Raw genomic sequence first — 22,718 nt, 5'->3', positions numbered from 1 at the left:
TTCCGTGCCTACTGGCCATCTGAACAAATAATACTCATTTTTCTCTTCCACCTTCAATATAGGGACCCTGTTGACATCCTGTAGTTTCAACTGAAGTTACAGGCCAAAATGCACATATAGACCTCCCCATAGTTATAATCGATTCCTGTACTGGAAAAATACATCAGAGCACCTGGTCATATTGAATATGGAAATCTTATATGAATACAGGAAGGAAAAAAAAAAAGCATGAGCAGGAAATTAGAGCCCTTTATACATGAAAGTCACTAAGTTGCCCCCATTGCATTTGCTTGGCGCATTAGAGATCCATCGAATGGCCCAGTGCTATTCTGTCACAATAGAGTTCTTTCAAAGCTATACATGATTAAATAAACTCCAAATATTCCTTTGACAGCTGTTGTTTTTTGGGTTGATTGATTGATATTTGAATCTCTATAGTCAAAAGACTGTGATGAGAAACTTAATCTGACGATAACAGTAATTCGCTGCAACAAGGAAGCCACTTTCAATGGGTTGAATGTTACCCAAGATAAATGTATATAATCTGCTACAGCAGAAGCTGGGTCAATACAAGCAAGCTCTGGCATTTGGCCTACTTCTTGTTACCATTATTTTTCTTTATTAAGGACACAAAGCAATTGCCTTGGTGCAGGGCTGAGTTTCCCTTTTTAATATAATAGAGCAAATATTTTGCCGTTACACAGGAAGAGAGAAGAGATTCAGAAAAATTCCTTATGCTTGTCAGAAACCCATTCACTGGTATTAGAGGCATGGACAAACATTTCTGGTCCAGTGTGAACATGTATGGGTGGGGGACAACTTAGTCTGAAGTGTTACTTGGAAAAATCAAAACCAAGTGTTGTTTATTTGGAAAGGAGTCTCATGGGGCGCCTGGGTGGCTCAGTCGTTAAGCGTCTGCCTTCGGCTCAGGTCATGATCCCAGGGTCCTGGGATCGAGCCCTGCATCGGGCTCCCTGCTTGGTGGGAAGCCTGCTTCTCCCTCTCCCATTCCCCCTGCTTGTGTTCCTGCTCTTGCTTGCTCTCTCTGTCAAATAAATAAATAAAATCTTAAAAAAAAAAAAAAAAAGGAGGCTCAGAAAATCTGGCTGCCTCAACATTTGTCATTCTCCTTGTTGGAACCAAAATCCTTAAAAATTGATTATAAGGTAATGGGTATGATGCCATTCTGCAGTGCTTTTGGGTCACATCTGTAGTTAATAAGGACAACAGGTAATCATCACTTGTCATTTGAGACCGATTTACTACTCCCAGCAAATTCTGCCACTATCTCATATTACAAAATAAAAACTCCTGAGAACATGTGTATAAATCAATTTTTAGAAGATAATTTTAATCAGCAATGCATATTGGAGCTGGGAAAAAAAGAAATGAAAAGGCAAGAACCAGGTGCTCACCCCTCTTAGGACTCCTTTTGTCCTCACAACACCACTACGTGGCTGGTGCTAGTGTTATTATTTTTGAAATTTTACAAATGAATCAGCTGAAGATCAAGTGACTTGCTCAAAGTGCTATAACTGATAAATGGACAAACTCTTTTGTCTTCTAAATCTTACTCCTCTGGACTTTGTATCAAATCAACCACCTACCATTCTGTGATAAAGCACAAATTTCTCTTCAATTGAGATAACTAAGAAATCCTTTGATCTGATTTTTCTGTATAATGGACTGTTTTCTCAAACAAGGCAGTAAATATCTGATTTTTAGAAGTTAATTATTTTGTTGCATGCTAGGAAATAGAGTTACTTCTAAAACATTTTTTTCAAGTTACTTACCTTTTTTAGTGCTATCATTACCTCTTAGGCAAGTACATAAGGCAAAATGAAACATTTTTGAGTATAAAGACTGGGATTTCAGTATGGTTATGATCTTGTCCCTCTTCCCCAATGACAAGAGAAGATACGCAGATGGATTGAAGAGCCATGGTCAGTTAAATCTTATCACCAACTAGGGATTTGAGTATTTTTCTTCCAATATCCATGACTACAAATAAAGGTCTTAACTGTTTGGCAAATCATGATGAACCTTACAAGTGGTTAAATAGTGATTTTTGGTAATGATTTAATAACAAATATTATTTTAAATGACTTCTCATGATACATGGACAGATACTCATATTGGTGCATGTTCTTCCCCTTTATATATATACCTGTAGACACTCCAATTCTATCACAGTTAACAGGATTCAAACATTTTGTCTCACTGAGTGTTTTTCTCCACTCGAACCTACACATAAGAATACCACAGCTTTAGTTCTGCGTATATTTAAGCTGATTTTTAATATTCACAGACAGACCATATGGTACCTGTGTGTGGTACTCTGTAAAAATCCCACTTTGGTAAATTCTTCTCCTTTTGAAACAGTAGTAACTTGTTACCAGGTCTCTTCTCTCACATCGTTTCTACCTCTTACGGTGATCTTCAAAATTAAAAAAAAAAAAAAATCCTGAAGACTTAGAAAAGGAAATTATTCATATGTCGTTGGTGTTTATGGCATGCCATGTGGTTTGTTGGCCTGTGCCAATCCACATTATGACCGACTTCTACAAGAACACAAATCATCCCACATTACTGTTGGCTTGGTAGATGCTGCTCTGTTAAAGCAACATCTCAGGTGAGCCTCATTCAGGCTTCTATTTTTATAGACAAAAGGGGGAATGGGCATATTTTCATTTCTGAAGTTTGGCAGGTGTTATTTATTGAAAGGTGCTAATTTATCCATCTGGACACCTGGTCTGTCCATATAACCTCAGATACAAAGGTAAAAATAAAGTTTCCCTCCAGTGTATATCTTGCCAGCAAGTGCAACTGAAGGAAATTAGAGCCTGGTTTGTGTATTTTCATCATGTTAATACAGGGCTTTTCCATAAAAATAAATTAGTTTTGAGCATGTTTGTTTGGACAACAAAAAGAGAACATCCACTTGATTGATAGCGGACAGAATTTTCATTAAGTTGAGCAGCAAAAGTACCACAATTGCATCACTCACCTTCCTGTTTCAAAGGAAAACAGAAAATTAGATCCAATAAACTACACAAATGTTTGCTGTGCATATTTTAGCCATTAAATACATTATCAAGAATCATGTCAGCATGACATTATAATATAGTGACTTTACAAAAATATGTCATCTAATCTAGGAATGCTCTAGTCCTCCCTAAATCAGCTTCAGACATACTCAGTTGAAATTTCTCATTATTTTGGGATGAGAATTTGTTTTTTGTAAGAATGATTGCATTTAATTGAATATACAAACACTATTAAAGTAGAAAAAATAGTTGTTTAATAGGAAAACCAGTATGAAATAAGTTTTTTCTCCTAAGAAAAGGAGCTCTAATAATGAAACACTTAGGTTTTTATTTTCATAATAATTTCAGCATGTATGCAATTTGCCTAACTTTGTGTCTTTTCTACTTTGCCTGTGTCTGCGTATCTCTGTAATAACGAAGTACATGAGTCAGAAAAGAGTGGCCCTGTGTAGTGGGAACCTCTCTGCTGTGTGATGATTATGTGGAGCCGATCTTGGGATCTTGATATCTGTTGGATGACTTGGACAAGTCATTTAGGCTCCCAATTACTCATTCTTTTTAACCACTTGATTGAGGTCTGACTGACAAATATAAAGTTATATGTATTTATATACACTTGATGAATTGGAAATAAGTATGCATCCATGAAATCATCACCACAATCTATGCCATAAACATATCCATCACCTCCAGCTCTTCATATTTAACATGGGGATCTTAGCATATTTTTTGCTTATCTCATGCATGTGTGGGGGTCTCAAATGAAATAATCATCTGACGGCACTTTATAAAGTATGTAAGAGTAAGATTATCACAGTAAGATCATTGTAATAATTCTCTTAGCATAGTATTAATATCTTGGCCTGTTTAGCACAACCACATTTTCTCTGTGGCAAATGCCGTTCCTGGTTTGGGCAAAGGATCACACCAAGAGAGATGAGGAGGTAGATACTTAAGTTGTTGCTGAATCTAGAATGTATTGCAAATGTCACGGATTAATCCTCTTCCCTTTTTAAAAAATAACTTTTCACATTGAGAATGTGGTATTTTCTTCAAATGTAGGATACAAAACTTACCTTATTTGTTCATTTCTACTGATTAAAACATCTCAAGTGCTTATGTAAAGGTGCAAATCGAGTTTTAGTTTTTTTTTTTTTATTTATACACTTCTTTAATTCACAAAGAGATACAGACTGAAGTTTTAGAATTAAGGCTAAGGAAAAGAAAAAAGAAAAAAAGAAAAAAGCATAAATATGGAAAAAGGATAGTATAGAGTGGGAGTTTTGAGAAAATGCCTCCCTATCATGATTGTCTTTATTAGCCTTCTTTGGGGAGATGGCAAAACAAAATTAGAGCTGTTTCCAGCTATTTCCCTAAAGTACATTTGCTATAGTAATTCTAAGTTTTCTTCCTAAAAGGCAGCATGTTCAGAGGGCATCAAGTAAACTGGACCTATGCAATTTTTAACAACCTTTCTTACCTGACATTTGCATGGTACACACTGATGTATTCAAAACTAATACGTAGAAAAATACCATTAAAGAAAGCTAGAAAATGATATTAGAAGAGCTTAATATTACTTGAGAAGTGATGAATTATTATTTATAGTGTTGGGTAAGTTTAATAGTATCTACTTGAGCAAATAATGTGGTGAATTATATTTTACAAGTACTGCTGTCTTAGTAGAGAAAACAAGATAACCTTACTTAAAAATACTACATTTGGATAATTCAGATACAGCACCAGGAAAGTTTACATTGTCTGTTTTCTTATTCTTAAGTCATAAATCTAGATAAAATATTTTGGGGGGGTAAGATTATATCAATTTATATTCCAAATGAAAATAGCATTTTTTTCTGATTAAAAAATATATACCTTTTCATTGGAAAAATACATTTCAAATGATGAAAAAAAAAAAACAAAAAAAACATACAAATGACTAATAATCTCATTTCCCAGAGATCGCACTTAACATTTTTCTGGATATTCATCCAGTCTAATTCTCACATGCCTCTTTTTTTAGAAATCTCCCTCTTACGTAGATTCTTCAGTGCCTCTGCATCTTATTTCCTCTTGTTCCCTTCTTGTGCAAAGACCATGTTTTTTTTGGGTTTGTTTATTTTGGGGGTTTGTTTGTTTGTTTGTTTGTTGCCGTGTCAAATACACAAAGTGGTTCATGCATCAGACCATCTTCTTTGTTCATCATTAGCCGGAGGCCCTCTACTTGTTCAGGTGGTAGGCAATTTGACATTATGCTGTTCCTTGTAGAACACAATGAAGTCCTCGCATAGTTACTTCATTTTAGGAACTGGGGACAATTTTATTAACTGAAATTATTTTAAGGGGCTCCTGGGTGGCTCAGATGGTTGAGTGTCTGCCTTCGGCTCAGGTCATGATCCCAGGGTCCTAGGATCAAGCCCCACATCGGGCTCCTGGCTCAGTGAGGAGCCTGCTTCTCCCTCTCCCTCTGCCTCTCTCCCTGCTCATGCTTTCTCTCTCTCTCTCTCTCTGTAGCTCTGTGTCTCAAATGAATAAATAAAATCTTAAAAAAAAATTAAAAAAAAATTATTTTAAGTTGCATAGAAATGTGAGATGCAGTTTTCCTGCTGCAAAAGAGATTAACAGCCAGGCCCACGTGTCCACCCTAAGAACAAGTTGTGGCTCAGTTGTCTTTGTTAACGGGCATTCTTTTGCTCCTCATCCAGAAAAGCTCTTTAGCAGGAAGAGATGGAAACTAGTATGGTGACTTCTTCCCATTTGTGAAAATTGGGATGATGTTTGCCCATCTCCAGTGTTAACACAGTTCATCAACAACCACTGACAGCAGGGTAGGACCATATTGTGCAGATTCTCTCATTTCCCTGGGATATAATTGGTCTGGGGCCAGAGATTTTCGCTCATTTAGAGCAGCAAGGTGCTCTTTTAAAATTCCCTCACCTATTTTGGGCTTCATTTCCTTCATACGGTTATGCCTTTTCCAGTCTGATGAACATTTGCCTTGACAGAACAGACAAGCAGAGGAGCTGAGCAGTTTTGCTCTCTGTGTCATCTTTATTCCTAATCTTCCCCCTTCTGCCCCAGTCACTGAACCTGTGTCTCTCTGGTTCTTCTTTCTCCAAGTAGAAGTGAAAAGGCCCTGGATGTTTTTTGTTTTGTTTGTTTGCTTGTTTGTTTGTTTGTTTGTTTGTTTTAACATTATCCCAAGTCTCAATTCTAGGCTTGGCTTTTCCTCACTGTTTATGCAGTTATATATTGTTTTTAAGATTTGCCCTCGGGGCGCCAGGGTGGCTCAGATGGTTAAGCATCTGCCTTCGGCTCAGGTCATGATCCCAGGGTCCTGGGATTGAGTCCCGCATTGGGCTCCCTGCTAGGCGGGAAGCCTGCTTCTCACTCTGCCTCTGCCCCTCTCTCTCTCTCTCACACACTCATGAATAAATAAATAAAACATTGGGGCGCCTGGGTGGCTCAGTCGTTGAGCATCTGCCTTCAGCTCAGGTCGTGATCCCAGGGTCCTGGGATCGAGCCCCGCATCGGGCTCCCCGCTCCACGGGAAGCCTGCTTCTCCCTATCCCACTCCCCCTGCTTGTGTTCCCTCTCTCGCTGTGTCTCTCTCTGTCAAATAAATAAATAAAATCTTTAAAAAATAATAATAATAAATAAATAAAACATTAAAAAAAAAGATTTGCCCTCAGTTATGTCTCTCATTTTATCCCATGTTTATACATTTGTAGAATCTGAGCTCCTTTGAGGATCCCGTGTCGTGGCATGCGTCTTGTTCAACAACCCCCCCCTTTAAAAAAAAAAAAAAATACTCATTGGCGTCATTTGCTATTATGTTTTCAAAATTTTATTCTTGAAAGTCTCAAAGATCTCTTGAATCATTTTATCTTTTAAAATTTAAGATCATGGGATCACGATGTTATTTTCTCCTTCTTACTCTAATAAACATACCACACCACGCATACACACACACTTTGCTAAAATACAGATGCCACTTTATTTATCTTCTAGTTTGTCCAAATTGAACCTATATAACCTGATTAGTCTTCTGAACCTTTTTAAATTCTGTCTGCAAATGACTGACCTTTGCCAAGGAGACAGTCTTAATTCTTCTCTTTATAAGAAGTATCTACAGGTACTGTGTGAAGTGGGAGAGAAAGAATTTAAACTAGTACATTTTCATTGTTAACATGGCTAAAATAGTGCTTGAGCAGAGAAAAGTACTTGAAAGTGACATGTTCTTATTTCTTCATAGAAGTAAAATTTATATAAGATGAAACAGATTTATTTGGGAGGGGAAGAAGAGTTGATTCCTACAAAAAATCTGAACCTGTTGAATTTAGTTGATTTCAATGTCAGGATATTCTGAGTAGTATTCAGATTTTGCTCTGTAATTTACTTTCCATGCTTTCTTGCTCTGTATGACTGTAGCAAGTATGTAAGGAAATACAGAATAATGCCCCTGGAACTGGAAAACATAGATAATGTGTTCAGTTTAACTTCCATTTCTTCTACTCATAAAACCAGTACTTCAGTAAAAACATTGCCATCACTTCATGCCATCTTCTGGTCAATTCCTACCCCCATAGACACCTATTATTTTTATTTCTATCACCATACTTTACTTTTGTCTATTATTGATTTCATATAAATGGAATCATGCAGTATGTAGTATTTTGATCAACAAAATATTTTTGAGGTTCATCCATGTTGTTAATGTATCAGTACTTCATTCCTTCTTATTGCTGGTTAATATTTCATTGTAAAAATATACCACGATTTGAGGTGCCTGGGTGGCTCACTTGGTTAAGTGTCTGATTCCCAATTTCAACTCAGGTCATGATCTCAGGGTTGTGAGATCGAGATCCGGCTCTGTGCTGGGTGTGGAGCCTGCTTAAGAAGCTTTCTCTCCTCCCTCTGCCTCTCCCCCTTCTCTTCCCTCCTAAAATATGCGCGCGCGCACACACACACAGACCATGATTTGTCTGTCTCTTCTGTTGGTGGACAGTCAAGCTTCTCTCAGTTTGGAGATAGTAGGAATAAAGATGCTATGAATGTTTGGGGAGAAGTCTTTTTGTGAGTGTTTTCACTTCCTTTGAGAGTGGAATGGCTAGATCAAGTATTTAACTTTGTAAGATACTGCAAAAACAGTTTTCTGAAGCGGTTGTGTCATTATATACCTGAACCAGTCATGGTGGAGAGCTCCCTTTGCTCTCCATTCTCACCAATATTTGATCTTTTTTTTTTTTTTTAAAGATTTTATTTATTTATTTGAGAGACAGAGAGCACATGAGAGGGGGGAGGGTCAGAGGGAGAAGCAGACTCCCCGCTGAGCAGGGAGCCCGATGCGGGACTCGATCCAGGGACTCCAGGATCATGACCTGAGCCGAAGGCAGTCACTTAACCAACTGAGCCACCCAGGCGCCCCTCACCAATATTTGATCTTAACAGTTCTTTTCACCTGTGCTATTTTATGGGATATAAACTGACATCTTGTCATGGTCTTCATTTGTGTCACTCTGATGACTAACAGAAGTGAACTTCTTTTCATGTATTCGTCATTCATGAGCAGAGATCATATCTGTTGAAGACAGTGCCCTTCCTATTGGGTGAAAGTAATATTATTTTGAGGTTACTGGTATAACTTGGAAATTGGGAAGGATAGAGACATTGTCCTACTTGGTTTCTTTTCTTTTTCTTTTCTCTGAAGACTAGTGCAAAGCATCATTGCTGCTTGGGTAGCAGTGCCTCGGCTTTGTAAAAACACTGCTCCATGGCCACAAATATGGAGTGCTGAATATTTTAATTTTCTTTGACCAGCTGCTGCATATAGCCTCTTCAGAGCCATCAGCACTAATTTGTTGGTTAAAGCCTACTAGGTCTTTAAAAATACAGAGAAATGACTTAATCATTCTTTTTACTATGTGTATTATGCTGATTCATTTGGTCACCAGATTTTCACTGATTCACCTGGTGGGAAGCTCAAAAGATGAAGAAGATAGTGTCCCTGCACTGAAGAAATTCAAAAACTTTCAATCAAAATAAAGACCTTTAATTTTATAGAGTGAAAAACATCCTAAAGTAGACATAATAGGGGTGCCTGGGTGGCTCAGTCGTTGAGCATCTGCCTTCAGCTCAGGTCATGATCCCAGAGTCCTGGGATTGAGCCCCGCATCGGGCTGCCTGCTCTGCGGGAAGCCTGCTTCTCCCTCTCCCACTCCCCCTGCTTGTGTTCCCTCTCTCGCTGTGTCTCTCTCTGTCAAATAAATAAAATCTTTACCAAAAAAATAAATAAATAAAGTAGACATAATGGATAAGCAGTAGGATTTGACAGGACAATTTCTAGTTGAAAATTTATTTGTAAGAGACATGGTATTTGGAGTGTGTCTTCATTTATCTATTTAACAAACATGTTTGAGGCACTACCATGCAGCACGTTCTTTGCTAAGTACTAGAGCGAGAAAAAAAACACAAAACAATGAGGGCATTCATATGGAGAGAGGTCTCCAGAAAAGCCATGGTATGACTGTGAGTTGTCCAGGTGTGCTGAAGTCATGGATGAGGAATTGGCGAGTCACTTTGGGAAGCCTAGGAATGTTTCTTCCAGGAATGCTATGAGGTTCCGAATGTTATCTGAGCTGTTTGGGGCTTCATCAGGCAGGTACTGAGGATTCAGTATGAGTATTTCAGCAGGAAATAACTAACCCCCAGAGCTATCCATTGGGAGAACTGATGTGCAAAGACTATGTAAGATGTTTGGGAGTGTGAAGGGTTAAGGGAAATCAGTTCAGAGGAGGGTGTTACTTACATAGGTGAACCATAGGTGAAATAGGAAAATACGTTTTCGCCTGGGGAGAAAACGTGGAATTAACTGGTCAATAGGTATAACAGGATCAGTAGAACTGGGACTGGGGAAAAGAAAGAAAGGGATAAAACCCAGATGAACTGGTGGTAGGAATGTGGGTGGGTCACTGGGAGAATATAGATGTCATTCAAACAATAAGTCAACAAGAGAAACCCATTTCAGAATTATGTTAATGTTGTCTTGAAAACGTTTCCTTTGAGGTTTAAATCAACTGAAATTGTGCAGAAATGCTAGGCAATAGTTAAGAAGGAAGCTTCACTAGAGATAAAAAAAATTTAGAAAACATTAGCATTTGATAACTGAATCTTTTCCTCTACAGAAACTATATTTTGTAAGGAACCACTGGAGTTGGTTTTCACCTCTTTTTACAACTATCCCGGATCTTTTAGGGAATCACATGGATAATTCTGGAATTTTTAACAAGAGACATCCTTAAGTCCTCTGACTCTTTTATTCTTAGGTTGCTCTGCTTTGTGTATAGTTCAATAAGGTACAGATTGTTGACATTGTACAAATATGTTAATAATAGAACCCATTCTTTTGCCTGATTTGTCTGATTTCCAGAGGATAGTCTCAGTCAGTAATAGATACAGATGTGTTTTACTGTCTCACCTTTTAGTCTAATTCCATGAAGAAGAAGAGCATTACCCTATAACAGATAATGAGTTGGAATATAAGAAAACCAACCTCAGAAAGTAAGGCTTTAAAAAAAAACAGCTTGTTTTTAATGCCTGTATAACTTGATGAGAGGAACATAGAAGGCTTAGTGATACCCAACATGTGCTTAGAGGTGGATTGTTAGTTGACGTCTTGGGGGTTTTGTAATCTGAGCTAAATGCTTAAAATCAATTAATTGATGTTACACACAGAGATCTGTTTTTATCCCTCTTTATTTTATTTCTGGGACTTTCCATTCTCAAGAGCATGGAAAACAATACCTTGATAACTTGTTATTTGTGATACGAGACAAGACTTTGGTAAAACACAATTATTTTTAATGTCTCTTTTCCATACCAGGGTGTTATATATATTTCAGAATTTTACTTATGAACCTTTCTCAAGTGGGAAGCCATTCAAGGGTACTATAATATCTTGTCTAGTCTTGCACTCAATTTATCGACAAATAGTTCTTGAGCAATTATTAAGGTAAGCAACGCCCAGCACTGTGCCTGGCAATATAAAGAATGAAGAAGACTGTCCTCAGTCATGTATAATTTTAATTACCATGATGTTTATGTTTCTTTTCCCATCTCCCAAATACGAATATAGACACATGTACACATATCATCATACTGCTAATCACACAATTGATCTATCTTGTTCACGTAGCATCTCCATAGCTATGTTATAGCTCTCCTCTGTTGAGTAATGACAGGAAAAGACAAGATTATTTGTCACTGTAAAGGCATCAGATACAGAGTAGTTACCTAAGTATTTGTTGGAGTGAATCACATTGAAGATAATACTTACTCACATTGAACATTTTACCTACATTAAACAATCATTTAGAGATTATGCCAAAGCTAAGGCACATAAAATTCCTCTGAAGACAAAAAAGAGGGAGTCTGAAGGGAAAAGTTAAATTCCTGATTTCTTACACAGCAGCATGAATATGTTTTTAAATCCTCATTGCCCATTGATATTTAGCAGTGGATGGGTAGAACTTAGGATGGGTAGATAAAAGCAACTGCAATGAGAGCAATACTCTTATTTTTTTCCAAATGTTCTAGGCAATCATACTGCCTCTGAACTTTCTACATTATGTGAGTCATGAGATAGACCCATGGATCTCTTTGCCAGCAAATGAAAATAAAATGTAGCAATCTACAGACATAACAAGGGTCAGTAATGACAGTGTTACTCCTCTCACTTCCCTATGTAGCAGTTGTCAGGCAAATATTCAGGAAGTCCCAAAATATGTTTGAATTACAAAATCTCCCTTTGAAATTAACCTTACTGTTTTCAATGAAAATGGGGAATCCAACCACCTTCAGAGCCAAACCCACATGATGAATCTTAGACTTACCTCGGCCAATAATTATCTCAGTTATATTTTCAAACCTAATTTTTCCTCTGCAGTTCAGTCCAGTATCCCCCATCTGCCTAGTCGATATCCTTCCCTTCCCTCACATCTCCAGTGAAGGGCTAAATCCTATTTACCTCCCAAATATCAACTGTTTCCAACCACTTCTATCTCTCCCACTACTTCCCCATCCACACTACCATTTCCCTTCCCTTAACTACAGTGACATCTCCTACTTGGTCTTCTTCCTTTTACTCCGGAGCTTCTCCAATCCATTCTTTCTACTGCAGGCAGCAATAGCCGGCACCTGGCAGAGTGCCTGGCCCATAGGAGGCACTCAGTAAATAGTGATTTAGTCAGTGAATGCCCCGCTTAGTGAAAATACTTTGTAAGCGTGGAAAGTACAAATAGGAAACTCCAGCTTTTCAAAGCCAATGAGATTTGACTTTTAATCAGATATTTCCAGTCCTAATTCCATTTACAGATCATCTTGCTTTTTTTAAAAAAAAAAAAGTTATATTGCTTTTTTCATACATTCACTATGCTTTTTATACCCACCAAATGGCTTTCGAATAAATATTTGTGTGGCTCCAGATTGGTAAAACCTCTAGAAAGAAGGAGGAATTTAAAAATGATCCATGTCTCCTTTCAAGTATTCTGTCTTAGAGTGAGCATTTTCTGGTTGCATGCGATATGTTCCATGATGAAATATCTCACATCTTTTTACAACCACCCTAATAATTTTTAAAAGAAATTTATGGCTGAAGTCATATGTTCTATTACCAGGATCTCTTATTAAGAGAGCAAGCATGTTCTCTGTATTTAAGAGTCCGGTGGTTTTTTTGTCTTTTTTCTTTGTTTGTTCTTTCCTTAAATCCCACATATGAGTGAAATCATATGGCATTTGTCTTTCTCTGTCTGACTTATTTAATGTAGCATAGTACCCAATAGATCTACCCATGTTGCTGCAAATGGCAAGATCTCATTCTTTTTTTTTTGGCTGAGTAACATTCCTTTGTATGTATGTACTACATTTATATCCATTTATCTGTGGATAGATACTTGGAAGGGAGGTGAGTGGGGGAGGAATGGTGCAATAGATAATGGGGATCAATAGTATACTTAATCATGAGGAGCATTGAGTAATGTATATAATTATTGAATCGTATTATACACCTGAACTTAATATAACACTATGTTAATTTCACTTCAGTTAAAAAAAAAACAAGCATGGTCATAGAGAAGAACCTCCTTTTGATCAGAGAAAAGTCGATTTGTTTTCATAACAAATCTATGTAAATAGAGAGGAAAAACAAGTCTTAAATGTTCCCAGTTAGTTCTCCTGAAGTTCTAATGAATGATTTAGAAGCCAAGAAAGATTGAACAAATCTGTGAACCTAGAGAGGCCTATCATCGATTTTTTACTCAGTAAAACCTATTAACTTTGCAAAGTTGTGTACTTTATAACAACAGTTTTCTTTAAAGCAAAGACCACTAATTCAGATTCCTTCAGAGTAGAATGCATGCCTGCCCCACCCATACTTACTAAGTTCTAATGCCAAATCATGTCTGAGGACAGATTTAACTTACAGTCTCTAGTATCAGAGCCCCAAAGGCAGAGATTTAACATATATACTTTTTTCTTCTTTTGGAATGTCTGCTTGAAATTAAAGAATGTATATTTTGGGGATTTTCTGCCCAGGGCATTATTTCGTGGGAAAGAAAAAAAAAAAACACCTGAGATAACCTTTCAAAGCATTTAGTACTTAAAGTACCAAATACCATTTGATATGCACATTAATAGCAGTGATAATAATGACTGTATATATCACTGATGTGGATGAGATAAACACATCCAAAGGAAATTTCATTGTAATTTGATATTAGGTAAATGTCCCATTAAAATAAATAGCTACTGTGCATAATTTTCCTTTAGTTCATTGGCAGGATGTTTGCTTGGGAAAAGGAGCCGTCTAATTCTAGTGTTAAAAGGAATTCTCATTATTCCTTTATAGCAACCATTATGAGGAGCAGTTAGGGAAGGGTATGTGTACCAACCAGCAAATCTGCTATCATATCACCCAGGAAAAAGAGGGTATTAGATAAAATCTAACAAGACCCCCCCCCTTCCTGCCTCCAAGTCCTGCAACAAATTAACAACAACATACTTATGGTTTGGGCATTATATTTGTCAAGCACAATAAATGTTTACTGAAATGCAAATAAAATTAGACCAGGAGAAGAATAGGAAGAAAACGGTGCATTTTATTTTGGGTTGATCGTTTGTTAAAGACTGTTCCTCTTTGATTTGGCTTATTTTGCAAATTACTAATAAAAGATCTGTAGGTCCTCAGATGAAAGTTGAACCTGAGATACAGTTTAAATATGAATTCATATTTTATGATCAAAAGAAGAAAAAACTATTTTACTGAATCCTCAGCCGTAAAGTCTAATGTAGACATGAATGCTACCAACAAATGATACTAAATAGAAATATTTTACAAATATCTACACAGTGGAGAGGCATTTAGCTCTCCCTGGCCTCTTAAAGGGTCCAGCAGAAGAGGAAACATTTAATCTGAGCATGGCAGGTGAGTTATGACTTTGACCTGCAAAACTTAGCGGGACCATCAAGTAAGTGGAAGGCCATTTAGTTTTACAGGGAGTTGGGGCTAAGGGTGGAAGTGGGGAGCAGCAGGCTGCAAAAGCAGAGGGGGAAAAGAGGCTGCAGAGGCCCTCTAGGCCTTCCTCGGTCGGCTAGTGTTTGGACTTTAGCTTGTGGTTAATAAGTAGGCATTATTCTCCATATCCTCATTCTAGGTGCCTGAACTTGGCCTTGCTTCTTGCCTCCTACCACTTTCATTCTTTACTCAAAAACTGTCATTTCTCTAGGCCATGTTTCCTTTTTTCCACTCTTTTTTTTTTTTTTTTTTTTAGATTTTATTTATTTATTTGGGTGAGAGAGAGAGAGAGAGTGAGCACAAGCTGGGGCATGGGGCAGTGGGAGAGGGAGAAGCAGGCTCTCCACCGAGCAAGGAGGCCAATGCAAGCCTCTATCCCAGGACCCTGGGATCATGATCTGAGCTGAAGGCAGACACTTTACCGACTGAACCACCCAGGTGCCCTTCACTCCTTTTTTAGATACACCATTTTTCTACTCTTGCCTCCCTCTCCCTCTTTTAAATCCTGCATTTCCCAAATTCCAGCCATCTTTCAGTGCTTGTCACTGTCCTCATGAGATCCTCTCCCAGGGTCATCCGGTCTTCCACCAGGATGGAGTCAGCCAGTCGACAAATGGGCTAGGTTGAATGTGTCTTGTCACTGAGCCTGCTGTATGCTTTGGGTATTTGTCCATTTATATTGCTTCCTTACAAAAATTCATCATCTGATAAAATTTGAATACTTTCTGAGGCATATCAAAACCTCTAAAGGCAGTGGTGACTATGTACTGTTAAGAATCAACATGAGAGGGGCGCCTGGGTGGCTCAGTTGGTTAAGCGACTGCCTTCGGCTCAGGTCATGATACTGGAGTCCCTGGATCGAGTCCCACATCGGGCTCCCTGCTCGGCGAGGAGCCTGCTTCTCCCTCTAACCCTCCCCCCTCTCACGTACTCTCTCTCTCTCATTCTCGCTCTCTCAAATAAATAAATAAGTCTTAAAAAAAAAAAAAAAAAAAAAAAAAAAGAACGTGAGAAACAGACTCGTTTAATTTATCTTTGAGAAAAGGACCAGAAACTTTTTTTCAGATTCTTACTTGAATTCTAGGGACTGACAAAGAGAAAACAGTGGGAATGATCTTAAGCAGGACAGAAAGGGTAAAGCAGTAAAAGATAACACATCATATTTTTATGAAATCACACAGTAGAATTTTCTCCGGCGGTTTCACCAGTGTCCAATGTTACTATTCTTATGTTTTCATTTGACCAGTGAGTGAACGGAGTCAGTGATTAATCTGTCTCCAAGGAAATCTTTAACGAAATTACAATTAAATCACAGGATTGCATTCTTGATGCATCTACTTGGTCAATGAAGGTTTGTTTTTTTCCTCTTCGGTTTCCCTCAGTCTTGATCTTTTCTCCCAATCTCTTTTATCCGTCTGTTTTCCTCTTCCGCCTAGTTTGTGGTATTTGGCCAGTTCTTTAACTCCTACCCAGCTTATCCAGTTTTGTCATTGTACAATTTCCCATAACTGCTTCTTAGCTTATTTTTTTTCTTTATTGGTCACATTGTATGTTCCATTTTTTGTGCTTTCATACAGTTTTGAAAAGTTTGGCAAATAGACTTTTTTAAATGTATGTAATGTTTTCGTATAAAACGTACTGACTGCTTTTGCCTCATATTCTCTCCTCTGTAAAAATGTAGCAGTTCCGGGGTGCCTGGGTGGCTCAGTCGTTAAGCGTCTGCCTTCGGCTCGGGTCATGATCCCAGGGTCCTGGGATCGAGCCCCGCATTGGGCTCCCTGCTCGGCGGAAAGCCTACTTCTCCCTCTCCCACTCCCCCTGCTTGTGTTCCCTCTCTCGCTCTGTCTCTGTCAAATAAATAAACAAAATCTTTAAAAAAAAAAAATGTAGCAGTTCCTTCCTTGCCCATAATTTCTCTGACTTTCCCTCAATTTAACCAGACTTGAGGGACTTAAATGTGTCATTTCCTGTAATTTAGGAATATTTCTCCATTTAAAAAGCATACAAGAAGTTGAGATAATGCAGTAACTATGAAACATGTCTCTCCTGCTCACTCACCCCTTCCACGTGTCTCTTGCCTACTCTTTCTTCAGCAGTAAATCTATTTTGTACTCCTTTGTCCCCTTACCTCCAGAGATTCTGATACAGTCAGCCAACGGTGGAATTCTGGGCTTTTATATTTTGAAAAAGTTCCCTAGGGAAGTCTGATATGGAATCCTTATTAAGAATGATGCTTTCATAGCAGAATCAAAACACAATAAGCTTTCTAACTGTGATGAATAATCCAATAGATTTAATTATGATTCTCTTTCTGTCCCAAACTAAGACTAGATGTTAATTGCCAGAGAAATAGATAAGGATGTCTATGACAACAGAACATTAGTATGATATCAAAGCTTGGACATTTTGCTGGTAGTGAATAATTTAGTGCTTAAAATATTTAGAAGCTATAGAATTAAAATTAATTTGTTTTTCCCTAAGTGAATAAAGTTGATTGAGGTTTTACATTTAATTTATTACATCAAATGTTATCTTCTTTGGGCTCAGAGGCTAACTTGTAAAACACCACGTACACATTTTTTACTTCCTGTTTCAATCCATTACGCCATTGTCTTATTCTTTATTACGGAAAGTTCTCCTCAAGTGGTTCATACACTGTAAATACCTCTCCTGATTACAAAATCTTCTCACATAAATGCAATAGACTATTTAATGAGCTCTCCTTTCACAAAATTAAAAAACCTGAAGGCCCTGGTTTGGGACTCTATATAAATGAGATTTATATCTAACAATTTTAAATTATTGCTTTATTCTTAGCTATTCAATTCTCTCTCTTATCTGGGAAATAGAAAGAATAAAACCCTTGTTGATTCTACAATTGGGTTGTAAAAGTCACTGCAGCCACCAGCCATGAAGTAGAAGGGCCAAGATCAAAAATACAAAGCAGAAGAGCTGATATAAAAATTCTGAAGCAGTTTTAGCTTATAGCATTATAAACCACCACCAAGAATTCTTAACAAAGATTCTGTCATCCGACTACTAGTGTGGTGTTCCTGGACCAGCAGAATCGGCGTCCCCATGAAGCTTGTTTGAAGTAGAGAATTTTGGGCCCTCCACAGAACCACTAAACCAGAATCAGCAATTTGGCAAGTTCTCTAGGAGATTCTTTTAAAACTTTAAAGTTTGAGACGCAATGCTATAGCACACATCTAATACATACTCCAGGCATTTTTTCAAAATATTACGAATAGGTGTGGATATTGGACACCACTGAAGGTACAAATCAGAGTCTTAATCTTTCTTCTCTACTTTTCTGACTTCTGTCTTTTAGGCAAAGATTTTCCCATTCCAGTAGTCATGCATGATTGCATGATCCAGCTAGTTCACAAACCCTGTAGCTTCTGCCCTAACAGTGTATTAGGTTTATCTTTTCCTTTCTGGTGCGTTATCAAAAGTCTAGTCTTACCCCAATACCAGTCTCCCAGAATCCTGTCCTAGTGTTTTCCCTGTGTCCCTGTCTTAAACTTAGCCTGAACTCTGCCTCAGAATTATCCAGAAACACAGCTCTAGCTCCAATACTCCTGTACTTACAACGGAAGTTATTTTCTTTTGCCACCCAAAGCATTGCAAACTCCGTAATGAAAAGCCAAGTCCTCTCTGCCGAGGCCCAAGATCCACCCAGGGCTGCCCCTCTCCCTGCACTCCCCCTCCCATACAGTGACATGGAGCCCACATACATACTCCTGATCACATCATGGAAATGGCACACCATAGGCCTTGCCTCCTGCCATCTGCTAACCCCCCTGATCCTCCACGTTTCTCAGGTCTACCCATTCTTCATATTTCACATCCCCCCAGAGTCATCTTCTGTTCATCCTTCCACTGAAATCATCCCTCTTCTGGTGCATCATTTATGAGCATCTTGCTTTCTCTCTTGTATGGAGTACAACAAATTATCCTTCACAACTGTGTCTCACCTCTTCAGCTAGATTATATACTGCCTGAAACCTAGAAAATGGAACTTTTTTTTTTTAATCTCTAGGAGGCCTGATAAGTATTAATACTAATGATACCATGACAGTGATGAAACTGAACGTCTCCCTTCCTCCCCCAGTTCCTTTATTTAGACATGCATGCGTTCCCTCAACAGATAGTTACCCAAACCTCCCATGCGCCAGATACTGGACTAAGCATTAAGGACACAGTCATGAATAGGACACAGTCTCTGACCTCAGTGAATGTCTGGTATAATAGGAATATTGACACAGTTTGTTATGAATGAGTGTACCCGTTACTAAGCAAGTAACAGTGAGTGTCACACGCCACCCCGGTGTGAATGGATGGTAAAGAGTGAGATTCAAGTAATGGTGCAAAATCAACTAGTTGCAAGGAAATACCACATGTTCACTAGAGCATATCTCGTACATGTAAGAGAGTATAGTGAGGAAGGCTTATGAACAGTTCGATAACTGCATAGTTTTATGTTCATTTGAGGCACTGTGGTCCCTGGAATAATGGCCTTGTTATCATTTTTGCTGATTGATTGAGTCTTTTAACTGTTAAAGTTATACTACCAGAAATTCTAGTATTCAAAATAATATTACACGAAAGTAGTAAAAAAAAAAAAATTCTTTATGTGGAATAAGAATCTTAGATTTGACCCAGTCTCAGAAGACATGCATCCATTCATTTATTTGGCAAGCATGGACTGGCATTTACTATGTCCTTGGTATTGGCTCAAAAGACAGGGAAATATAAGAATACAAGATCATGAGAATCACATCTATCAGGTAAGTGTTCTGCATACTAACTTTATGCTATTAGTATGTGGGAATTTGTGAGCCCTTTTGATTTAAATGTGGTAGGGATCTCAAGTTCTCAGATCATTTCATTTTCTAACCTGCAGATTTAGTACTGGATTATTTTAATTGCCTAAAACATTCTGGATGATCTTTAAAAAAAAATAGTAGAGTGCCATTTTTAGGTAATGGTAAAGAGCATTTTTGTTTTTATGTATATTTGGTTGTAGTAGTCTCTTTTTTAATGACAGTCCTTTTCTGTTACTCTTAAAATTTCATTCAGGATAAAAAGTGGAAGGTATTTCATCTTGACATCATCAATGACTCATAAAAATGTTCTGGTGGCTATAGATTATTTTAAAATTTATCACTGTACCTTAGGGATTTTTTGATAGGCTGCCCCTGAAAGCAATTAATTCTGTTTTATGTGGTTTTATAATGCAAAATACCTTGATGGAAACAGAATTTGAAATAAATCTCCTTCTAATATAGCAATGCATTTTTGCTTAAGTATCTCTAGAGGTTGTTTTTTTTTAAATACTATGGCTAAAGTTATGTTTGTTCTTTTTCACCTCTCCTATCGACAGTCATTAAGAAATCAAAATACTTTTTTCATGTTGAAATTTTACGACACTTCATAGACTATTAAACGTGGAGCATCCTTGTGGGGACAAGAAATCGAATTTGCTCTTGAGAAGGTTTCCAACTAATTGATATGTAGGACATTATACCATCGTCTAGCTGACAAGCTTTACAAATAGAAAGACCAGAGCTGAACTGAGAGGGTGCTTTTTTTACTGACACATAAAAGGTATCTTTCTGCCTTGTAGCCTTTGGATTTAGGCATGTCAGTTTCATAGAGAAACTTTCACACGGCGCTTTTTTATTTCTGTCTCTCCCCGTAGAACCACATGTTGTAGCACATTGTTAAATCTTTTCTCAAATAAAAAGACGTAGGGCTTCATTTCTGTTTTGCCTTTTTGGTCTCTTACAGGAACTCCAGGATGGCATCGGACAGCGGCAAACTGTTGTCAAGGTATTGAATGCGACTGGGGAAGAAGTAATTCAACAGTCCTCCAAGACAGATGCAAGCATTCTGCAAGAAAAACTGGGAAGCCTGAATCTGCGGTGGCAGGAGGTCTGCAAACAGCTGGTAGAAAGAAAAAAGAGGTAGGATAACAGATAAAAATAGGAATCCTAAAATTTTAGCAGAGCTATTTAAGCTGTCCTCTAAAAAAGACTCTGAAAGATTGGAACCAGGGTGAAAAGCAGTAAGGGGAAGGAGCCCCTCAACTGTTAATCAGTAACAATAATGAATTTGTTTTCTGTGTCTCATGTCCTGAAACATGTAGCTGCTGCTAGTGAAATAGCACTTTGCTATTTTAAACTTTGAAGTGTGTTTTAAACACCAAGCGATTGTTCAAATATGAACATCTTCAGTATATTCCGGTTTTAACAAGCTGAGGCTCATTTATTTGAAAGAAGATGACAAAAGGAAATAACAAATGACTATTTTGTAGGAAAGACTGCGATTTGGCTAGATTTTTGAACAGCTATAAATGTGACTCTGATACTCAAAACCAAGATGGTCATATTTACTTTTTAGTTCCACTACGTTTGTCAGTACATGCTTGAAGAGGGACTTGGGCCGACAATGGTCAAATCTAAAGGGGCAAAAAATAAAGGGGCAAATAAAACCTCAGAAAGGTTATTGCTGAATTCAGTCATCTTTTAACTTTCCTTTGGAAGGTCCTGAAAGCCCAGAATGCCAAATGTATGCTGCCACACTTGGAAGGCATAGATATTTTTATAAATGGGATTTTGTATTATGCTTCCAGTTGTTGATGCTAATGTTGCCTTTTTCATAAGGGAGGACTTGGCCTTTATTTACCAAATGAGACTATTGTTTTGCAACAATGAAAACTCCCTTCTATTGCCAAGCTCTTGCTTCCTACCTATCATCTACATAGTAGGTGATTTTTAATATTCAGAAAGCTAGGACAACGCATTGATGAACGTCTTTGGTGAGGGTATATTAGAAAGGTTTCAGAATTAGGTCCATTGTCTTTGCCCACCTCCTCTTGGCGCCTTTGCTCCTGTTGCATTATTCAAAAAGTAGATAAAATTCATATTCCTCTACAAAAGGGATGCTTTACTTAACCTGCACACACACACACACACACACACCTCTTGATAAAGTTTAAAAATAATAGCATCATCTAAAAACATTTTTAGTTTGAATCTTGGCTTAGAAAATAATTATAATTTTTTCTTAAAGATTTTTATTTATTGAGAGAGAGAGAATGAGAAAGAGAGCATGAGAGGGGGGAGGGGCAGAGGGAGAAGCAGACTCCCTGCCGAGCAGGGAGCCCGATGCGGGACTCAGTCCCAGGACCCTGAGATCACACCTGAGCTGAAGGCAGACACTTAACTGACTGAGCCACCCAGGCGCCCTAGAAAATAATTATAATTTTGGGGCGCCTGGGTGGCTCAGTTGGTTAAGCGACTGCCTTCGGCTCAGGTCATGATCCTGGAGTCCCTGGATCGAGTCCCGCGTCGGGGTCCCTGCTCGGCAGGGGGTCTGCTTCTCCCTCTCACGCTCCCCCCTCTTGTGCTCTCTCTCTCTCTCTCTCACTCTCTCTCTCTCAAATAAATAAATAAATAAAATCTTAAAAAAAAAAGAAAATAATTATAATTTTGTATAGAGATAATGGAAAATAAAGGTCTAAACTTGGTGGTGAAACTGCTTCCTCGGGAAAATCATATACTTTTTTCCCACATTGAAATCTCTCTATTAAACACAAAACTATATCATTACTTAAATAACTGATATGTTTAGACTATGAGCAGGTTTAAACCTGTATAATATCATTTCTGAACTAAAGTCAATCCAGTCTAAAATAAGATGTTAACAAATGGGCAGATTAAGGAAAATTGCATAGCCTGCTCTAAAAATTAATAACTTGAATTCATAAAGTAGATTAAATGGGTTGGAAGATTATTTTTTCTTTATTATATATAAAGTATTTTTTCTCATCTCTAAATATCCTGCTCATATTATGTTTAGATACAACATGTCAATATTTTCTCTGATAACAAGGTTTTAAAAATTCAGGTGAAAAAGTGATCTATTACTGACTTCTAAATGAAAATCAGAACTTAGAAACATAGGGCCTTAAGACTGTTTCACCAAATAAGCTCTAAAATTTTAGATCCTTCTAAGTTTACAAGAAAGTAGTGTATGCTGACACTGTGATGAAATATTACACAAATTGTGGGTTAATTACAGCTAGGGATTTGGCT

At 37.7% G+C, this 22,718-nt stretch overlaps 1 protein-coding gene across 9 annotated transcripts in view; it reads left to right on the top strand.

Moving 5' to 3' along the window:
• Nucleotides 1-22,718, top strand: part of DMD (dystrophin) — a 1,717,438-nt gene that overhangs the window by 883,435 nt on the left and 811,285 nt on the right. For all 9 annotated transcript variants that reach the window (XM_035001266.1, XM_035001277.1, XM_035001248.1 and 6 more), the window contains one exon: nucleotides 20,410-20,585. In XM_035001266.1, the coding sequence (XP_034857157.1) occupies nucleotides 20,410-20,585 (176 nt within the window). The remainder of the gene's footprint in view (nucleotides 1-20,409; nucleotides 20,586-22,718) is intronic.

Source organism: Mirounga leonina, unplaced genomic scaffold, assembly GCF_011800145.1.
Source record: "Mirounga leonina isolate KUSES-001 unplaced genomic scaffold, KU_Mleo_1.0 Mir_101595, whole genome shotgun sequence".
Classification (NCBI taxonomy): Eukaryota; Metazoa; Chordata; class Mammalia; order Carnivora; family Phocidae; genus Mirounga; species Mirounga leonina.
This window is presented reverse-complemented; position numbering and strand designations above follow the sequence as displayed.